The 8,655-nt window shown below is 43.8% G+C and overlaps 1 protein-coding gene across 1 annotated transcript; it reads right to left on the bottom strand.

Annotated features, from left to right (window-relative positions):
- Positions 1 to 1,735: 1,735 nt before the first annotated feature.
- Positions 1,736 to 3,634, bottom strand: LOC309824422 (rac GTPase-activating protein 1-like; the record flags this gene model as incomplete). Its single annotated transcript, XM_082657303.1, has 1 exon — positions 1,736 to 3,634. One exon carries the CDS (start codon positions 3,632 to 3,634, stop codon positions 1,736 to 1,738), a length of 1,899 nt encoding a protein of 632 aa, XP_082513429.1.
- Positions 3,635 to 8,655: the final 5,021 nt, after the last annotated feature.

Genomic DNA, 8,655 nt, shown 5'->3' with positions numbered 1-8,655 from the left:
CCAGACTGGGGCATAAACCCATGTACACTTCATTGGCAGGCGGACTCTCAACTACTGTGCCACCAAGGATGCCCTCATCTTTATTTTAAAGTCTATTTTCTCTGATATGAGAATTGCTACTCCATTTTTTTTTTTGGTTTCCATTTGCATGGAATATCTTTTTCCATCCCCTCACTTTCAGTCTGTCTGTGTCCCTAGGTCTGAAGTGGGTCTCTTGTAGACAGCATATATACTGTTCTTGTTTCTGTATCCATTCAGCCAGTCTATGTCTTTTGGTTGGAGCATTTTATCCATTTAAGGTAGTTCTCGATATGTGTGTCCCTATTACCATTTTCTCAATTGCTTTGGGTTTGTTATTGTAGGTCTTTTCCTTCTCTTGTATTTCCTGCCTAGAGAAGTTCCTTTAGCATTTGTTGTAAAGCTGGTTTTGTGGTACTGAATTCTCTCAACTTTTGCTTGCCTGTAAAGGTTTTAATTTCTCTGTCAAATCTGAATGAGATTCTTGTGGGTGGAGTAATCTTGGCTGTAGGTTTTTCCCTTCCATCACTTTAAATATGTCTTGCCACTCCCTTCTGGCTTGCAGAGTTTCTGCTGAAAGATCAGCTGTTAACCTTATGGGATTCCCTTGTATGGTATTTGTTGTTTTTCCCTTGTTATTTTTTTTTTTCATTTTGAAAAAAAACTATTTACTTTTTTCCAAATATTATTCCAAATACATGTTTTATAGGCCACTATGGGTCAGAAACATTCTATAAAAGAAAGCATTTTGATAGACATTGGAAATAATTTTCATAGAAGAAAAAGCTCACATTTATCTAGATGTAGCTATGTTACACAGGAAGATTTCAGTATCCAAAGTGCAAAGACAAAATGACTGTGGCTTTTCTTGCCACTCAAAATATTGACAATCCTCCCTTATAGCCTACTCTTAATTGTTAGTTGAGTGCCAAACAGATGGAACACTGACTTTTAGAAGCAGGGCTTCTAAATGGACAAGGGGGTGGGGGCTGTCAAGCATCAGAATGAATTCAACTTAAGAACAAACTGGCTTTGACCCCAACCAAACCCAAAGTCCAGCCAGAGGCCAATTAGAAATAAATATAAATTGTAGTATCACTTTTACAAGGTTGTGCCACTTAACACTATTAAACCTAATCAATCCAAATTAAAGCTAAGCACACTCCCATTATTAGTTCAGTCCTCACCGTACCCCATTTCTATGAAGGCTCCGTGTTATAGCTCAGTTCATAATGGGGGAAGGGGAATTTCCAAGTTCTCGAAGGAGCCATCCTAAATCTTCTGTCAAAACCTTTCTTTACCCTGCCCTCCCACTCCCCACCCTGAGACAAGTCAATCTTACCAAAGAGGTAGGGCTTCTACCACTGTCTCATGGAAATTACACCAGAGAAAGGTCATTACATGAGAGAATTTGGCTTTAAGCCAAAGGGATGTATCCCCAGCCCCCAAAAGAATCACAGCGAATTCCATACCCCACTTCTACCCCTGTAAAGACCTCCCATCTAAAAGCTCCCGAAGACAGCACAAGGTGTTGATATTACATTACTTGAGGAGAAGGAGATATAGTTTTCATAAAACCCCCATGCACAATTAAACTCAATTAAAAGCCTGTAGAATGCTAAAAGTAGTAATGAGTACAGGAGGCTGCAGAGCAGAGAGTACAGGTGCGCCCTTCCTTGTAGTCAGTAAACGCTGGCAAGTAAGAGGAGACGTGACTTCACTTGAGCATTGGAGAAGCAAAAAAGTTGCCTTGTCGTCCTAGGTTGGTGGCAGACTTGCTTTTGCTCCCAAATCTGGGAGTGTTCTTGGTGAGGGTGGAGCAGACTCTCTGTGACAGGGAGCTGGATGAAGGAGTCTTGAGGAACTGATGCTCAGGAGTGGTCACAGGCCCCAGTAAATTCACTTTAACATCTGGGGTCTGTGGTGTTGAAAAGGCATTTGAGTTTTCGATGTCATGCATGGGGTCAATGTTCTCTTGTTCCACCATCATGAACTGACTCCAGTATTCCAGGGGTAGTGAAAGCAGGTGCTCTATCACCTTGGGTTGACGCTTGATGTCCTGTAACATTATCACTGGATCTGGATTGGGCACAGCATGGGCAACTATTGTAGGGCCAAAGACTTTAGCCAGATTGGCAACATCCATTTTAGTGCTTGGGCTCTGAGCCACTCTCTGCAAGTGAATCATGAGGAAAGCTAATGTGTCTCTGTTGGCCTGGGGCAGTTCACCAACAGTCTGGTACATGGCAGCTATGCTGTTGTCCTCATCTGTGATTTCTGCTGCTTCCATAAAGGTCTTGTTTAGCCGAATGGTCAGAAGGGGTTCTTTGAGGTTTCGAAGGAAGTCTTTCAGGAGGCTACAGATAGCATGGATGTCATCCACTTTGCTGGGGAGGGGTACAGTTTTCACTCTGAGGAATTTCTCTTTCAGCTCTTTTACTGTCCGGTCACAGCCTGAGATCCGATACAGGCCTGTCTCGGTCAGCTCTCTCTGCTCAATCTCATTTACACAGTGGACAACAATTGAAGGGATCATTGGAGAAGTCTGGGACACATAATCTGCCAGCATTCCTTCTCCGATCTTGACAGGTGTTCCTATCAGGGTAGGAATGCAGGGAAGGGGACAGCGGTCCTGACATTCTGGATGAGAGACCACACGACAGTCTCGACACTTTAGAGATAGCTTGCCAAACTTTATTCGCTTTCCACATGGTACACAAGATTCGGGTTTAATAACCGTCTTAGAGACAAAGTCATGCAGGCGCATCCCTCCATTGCTTTGTGGAGTGTTGGAGCCATCTGTGTCGGTTTTGGGCTCTGGCTGCCTGCTGCTCAAGGTGGAGTCACTATTCCAAGGCTGTAAAGTCCCTGTTTTCCTTCGGTTCCTGGTCCAACATGGCACAGTCTCAGTAGTGGACACAGCTTCAATGGGTCCGCCATCATTGGGAACAGTAACTGTAGTTTTTGCAACTATGGATTCATTTCCCTGGTCTGCTGTGGAGCCAATGGAACGAGTTTTCTTTACAGGTCCGGGGGGACCATCAATGAACTGTTGGCTACTAGAGCGCCTCTTTTCTCTCTTCTTCAGTTTAAAAGTCTTTACCAAAGAAGAATCCCAATCCAGCGATTCATCAGTCTTGTCAAAGCTGATATCTGATAAAATGGAGCCAGATTCATCAATGGTTGACAGTCTTTTGTTCCCAGCATTGCCGCTGGACGGTTGGCCTCTGTTGAGAAAAGCCAGAGCTGATCTTTGCTCCTCGCTTAGTTGAATGCTGCCAGATGTGTCACACATGAGCATCTCTCGAATCAGCTGAATCTGTCTTTCCAGCTTTTCACAGTCAGCCTCAGCTCGCTGTCTCCGTTTGATCTCTACCTCCACCTGATTGCGTGCATGCTTCAGCTTAACATCCAGAGCACTACGCTCAGTCTCTACTTTCATCAAAAGATCCTTGTGTTTGCCCAGCTCGTGATCTGTTCTCTGCCACTTTTTACGGAATTCTTCAAAGTCCTTGGCCAACTGGATAAATTGGACTTCATTTCCTTCACTGAGAATCTCCATCCGGCATACAAGCTGCTCAAACAGATTCCGCATATTCAGCATCAAAGTACCCATCTTTATTTTGCACTTAATAAGTGCCTGTTGAATGATTAAGCTATAGGAAAAGCGTCTTCTCTGAACACTTTCGATAACTCAAAAAGCTCACCTTCCACATTGAAGAGTATGATGACGTTTCTTTTCTCGCAACTCCCAGCACCCACTTGGCCGGGTCCCCCGGGCCCCACCTGGGCGGCCTTCCACTTCCCTCCACGCCTCACCCAATGGCAGAGAACTTCCCTTGTTACTTTTAATATTTTTTCTTCATATTTAATTTTTGATAGTTTTATTCATATGTATCTTTGCATGTTTCTCCTTGGATTTAACCTCATGGGAGTCTCTGTACTTCCTGGACTTGATTAACTATTTCCTTTCCCATATTAGGGAAGTTTTCAACTATAATCTCTTCAAATATTTTCTCAGACCCTTTCTTTTTCTCTTCTTCTTCTGGGACCCCTATAATTCGAATGTTGGTGCATTTAATGTTGTCCCAGAGGTCTCTCAGACTGTCCTCAATTCTTTTCATTCTTTTTTCTTTTTTCTGCTCTGTGGTAATTATTTCCACTATTTAATCTTCTAGGTCACTTATCCTTTTTTCTGCCTCAGTTATTCTGCTATTGATTCCTTCTAGAGAATGTGTAATTTCATTTACTGTGTTATTCATCATTGTTTGTTTGCTCTTTAGTTCTTCTAGGTCCCTGTTAAACGTTTCTTGAATTTTCTCCATTCTGTTTGCAAGATTTTGGATCATGTTTACTATCATTACTCTGAATTCTTTTTCAGGTAGACTGCCTATTTCCTCTTCATTTCTTTGGCCTGGTGGGTTTTTACCTTGTGCCTTCATCTGCTGTGTGTTTCTCTGTCTTCTCATTTTGCTTGACTTACTGTGCTTGGGGTCTCCTTTTTGCAGGCTACAGTTCGTAGTACCTGTTGTTTTTGGTGTCTGACCCAGTGGCTAAGGTTGGTTCTGTGGGTTTTGTAGGCTTCCTGGTGGAGGGGACTGGTGCCTGTGTTCTGTTGGATGAGGCTGGATCTTGTCTTTCTGGTTGGCAGGACCACGTCTGGTGGTGTGTTTTGGGGTGTCTGTGGGCTTAGTATGATTTTAGGCATCCTCTCTGCTAATGGGTGGTGTTGTGTTCCTGTCTTGCTAGTTGTTTGGTACAGGGTGTCCAGCTGTGTAGCTTGCTGGTCATTGAGTGGAGTTGGGTCTTAGCATTGAGATGGACATCTCTGGGAGAGCATTCACCGTTTGATATTACATGGAGCTGGGAGGTCTCTGGTGGACCAATGTCTTGAACTAGTCTCTCCTAACTTGGAGGCCCAGGTGTGACACCCGGCTGGAGCATGAAGACACTCTCAGCCACATGGCTCAGAATAAAAGGGAGAAAAAAAGAAATAAAAAATAAAATAAAGTTATTAAAATAAAAAGTAAAAATTTTATTAAAAATAAGTAAAATAGGGCTTCCCTGGTGGCGCAGTGGTTGAGAGTCCGCCTGCCGATGCAGGGGACATGGGTTCGTGCCCCAGTCTGGGAAGATCCCACATGCCGTGGAGTGGCTAGGCCCATGAACCATGGCCACTGAGCCTGCGCGTCTGGAGCCTGTGCTCCGCAATGGGAGAGGCCGCAACAGTGAGAGGCCCGCGTACCTCAAAAAAAAAAAAAAAGTAATTTAAAAAAAGAAAGAAAGAAAGAAGAGAGCAGCCAAATCAACAAACAAATCCACAAGTGATATCAAGCGCTAAAAACTATTTTTAAAGAAAAAGGACAGACAGAACCCTAGGACAAATGGTAAAAGCAAAGCTATACAGACAAAATCACAAAAAGAAGCATACACATACACGCTCACCAAAAGAGAAAGAGAAAAAACTATATATCTATATATAAAAAAGGAAGAGAGCAACCAAATCAATAAACAAATCTACCAATAATAGCAAACTCTAAATACTAAAGTAATATAAACATAAGACCAGAAACAAATCAGATGCAGAAAGCAAACCCCAAGTCTACAGTTGTTCCCAAAGTCCACTGCCTCAATTTGGGGATGATTCATTGTCTATTCTGGTATTCCAGAGATACTGGGTACAACAAGTTGATTGTGGAGATTTAATCCATTGCTCCTAAGGCTGCTGGGAGAGATTTCCCTTTCTCTTTTTTGTTCACACAGCTCTTGGGGTACAGCTTTTGATTTGGCCCCACCTCTGCATGTAGGTTGCCTGAGGACATCTGTTTCCCGCCCAGACAGGTCGGGGTAAAGTAACAGCTGATTAAGGGGCTCTGGTTCACTCAGGCTGAGTGGAGGGAGGGGTACGGAATGCGGGGTGAGCCTGCAGTGGCAGAGGCCGGTGTGAGGTTGCAATAGCCTGAGCCACACTGTGTGTTCTCCAGGGTTGTCCCTGGATCACAGGACCCTGGCAGTGGCAGGCTGCACAGGCTCCCTGGAGGGGAGGTGTTGATAGTGACTTGTGCTTGCACACAGGCTTCTTGGTGGCTACAGCAGCAGCCTTAAACTTTCATGCCCATCTCTGGTGTCCTTGCTGATAGCTCCGGCTTGCATCCGTCTCTGGAGCTCGTTTAGGCGGTACTCTGAATCCGCTCTCCTCGTGCACCCCGAAACAATAGTCTCTTGCCTCTTGAGCAGGTCCAGAGTTTCTCCTGGACTCTCTCCTGGCTAGCTGTGGCACACTAGCCCCCATTCAGGATGTGTTCATGCAGCCATCACCAGTCCTCTCCCTGGGATCTGACCTCTGAAGCCTGAGCCTCAGTTCCCTGCCCCGGTGGTTGAGCCAGCAAACCTGTGAGGCTGGTGAGTGGTGGTTAGCACCAATCCTCTGTGCGGAAATCTCTCCGCTTTGCCCTCTGCACCCCTGTTGCTGCGCTCTCCTCCGTGGCTCTGAAGCTTCCCCCTCCGCCACCCACAGTCTCCACCCGCGAAGGGGCTTCCTAGTGTGTGGAAACCTTTCCTCCTTCACAGCTCCCTCCCACTGGTGCAGGTCCCGTCCCTATCCTTTTGTCTCTGATTTTTCTTTCTTCTTTTGCCCTACCCAGGTACGTGGGGAGTTTCTTGCCTTTTGGGAAGTCTGAGGTCTTCTGCCAGCCTTCAGTAGGTGTTCTGTAGGAGTTGTTCCACAAGTAGATGTATTTTTTTAAATAAATTTATTTATTTTATTTATTTATTTTTGGCTGCGTTGGGTCTTCATTGTTGTGTGGGGTTTTCTCTAGTTGCAGGTAGCAGGGGCTACTCTTCCCTGTGGTGCATGGACTTCTAATTGCAGTGGCTTCCCTTGTTGTGGAGCACAGGTGGGCTTCAGTAGTTGTGGCACACAGGCTCAGTAGTTGTGGCTCGTGGACTCTAGAACACAGGCTCAGCAGTTGTGGCACATGGGCTTAGTTGCTCCGCAGCATGTGGGATCTTCCCGGACCAGGGCTTGAACCTATGTCCCCTGCACTGGCAGGTGAATTCTTAACACTGTGTCACTAGGGAAGCCCTGTAGATGTATTTTTGATGTATTGTGGGGAGGAAGGTGATCTCCACGTCGTACTCCTCCACCATGTGGAAGGTCTCCCCCAACACATTTTGAGATGTATGAATAGTTTTATTTTCTTTCAGTTCAAAATATTTCTAATTCCCTTTGAGATATCTTCTTTGACCCATGGATTATTTGAAAGGTGCATACTTTAATTTTCAAGTGTTTGGAAATTTCCCTATTGTGTTACTCTTATTGATTTCTAGTTTAATTCCATATGGTCTGAGAAGACACTTTGTGTTATTTCAAATTTAAAAAAATAATCCTTGCTTTGTGACTGAGGGTAAGATTTATCTTTGTGAATGTTCCATATGCACTTGAAAAGAATGTATATTCTTCAGCTGTTGGGAGGATTTTTCAATAATGTCAGTTCCATTTGGTTGATGGTGTCATTCATTTACTCTATATCCTTCCTGATTTTCTTTTTTTTTTAAATGGAAGTATAGTTGATTTACAATATTATATTAGTTCAGGTGTACAACATACTGATTATACTCCACTTAACGTCATTTCAAAATAATGGTTCTACTTCCCTGTGCTGTACAATATATCCTTGTTGCTTATTTATTTATTTATTTATTTATTTATTTATTTGCGGTATGCGGGCCTCTCACCGTTGCGGCCTCTCCCGTTGTGGAGCACAGGCTCTGGATGCTCAGGCTCAGAGGCCATGGCTCACGGGCCCAGCCGCTCCGTGGCACGTGGGATCTTCCCGGACCGGGGCACGAACCCGTGTCCCCTGCGTCGGCAGGCAGACTCTCAACCACTGTGCCACGAGGGAAGCCCACTTAATTATTTTATACATTGTAGTTTGTATCTCTTAATCCCCTACCCCCTCTTGCCCCTCCCCACTACCCTCAACCCACTGATAACCACTAGTTTGTCCTCTATATCTGTGAATCTATTTCTTTTTTTGTTATATTCACTGGTTTGTTTTATTATTTAGATTCCATGTACAAGTGATAACATAAAGTATTTGTCTTTCTCTGTCTGACTTATTTCACTAAGCATAATACTCTCCAAATCCATCCATGTTGTTGCAAAAGGCAGAATTTCATTCCTTTTTATGACTGAGTAATATTCCATTGTTTATATATGCTCCACACCTTCTTTACCCATTCATCTGTTGATGTACACTTATGTTGTTTCTATATCTTGGCTGCGGTAAATAATGCTGCAATGAACATTGGGGTGCATGTATCTTTTTTGAATTAGTATTTTCATTCTCCCAGATATATACGCAGAAGTGGAACTGCTTAATCATACGGTAATTCTATTTTTAGTTTTTTTGAGAAACCTCCATACTGTTTTCCATAGTGGCTGCACCAATTTACAATCCCACCAACAATGTACAAAGGTTCCCTTTTCTCCACGTCCTCTTCAATGCTTGTTATTTGCAGACTTTTTGATGGTAGCCATTCTGACAAGTGTACAGTGGTATCTTGTTGTGGTTTTGATTTCCATTTCTCTGATAATTAGCAATGTTGAGCATCTTATCATGTGTTTGTTGGCCA

This window comes from Grampus griseus (genome assembly GCF_964374135.1).
Source record: "Grampus griseus genome assembly, chromosome: 6".
NCBI classification, from domain to species: Eukaryota; Metazoa; Chordata; class Mammalia; order Artiodactyla; family Delphinidae; genus Grampus; species Grampus griseus.
Note: the sequence above shows the minus strand (reverse complement) of the source record. Positions and strands in the feature narration are given on the sequence as shown.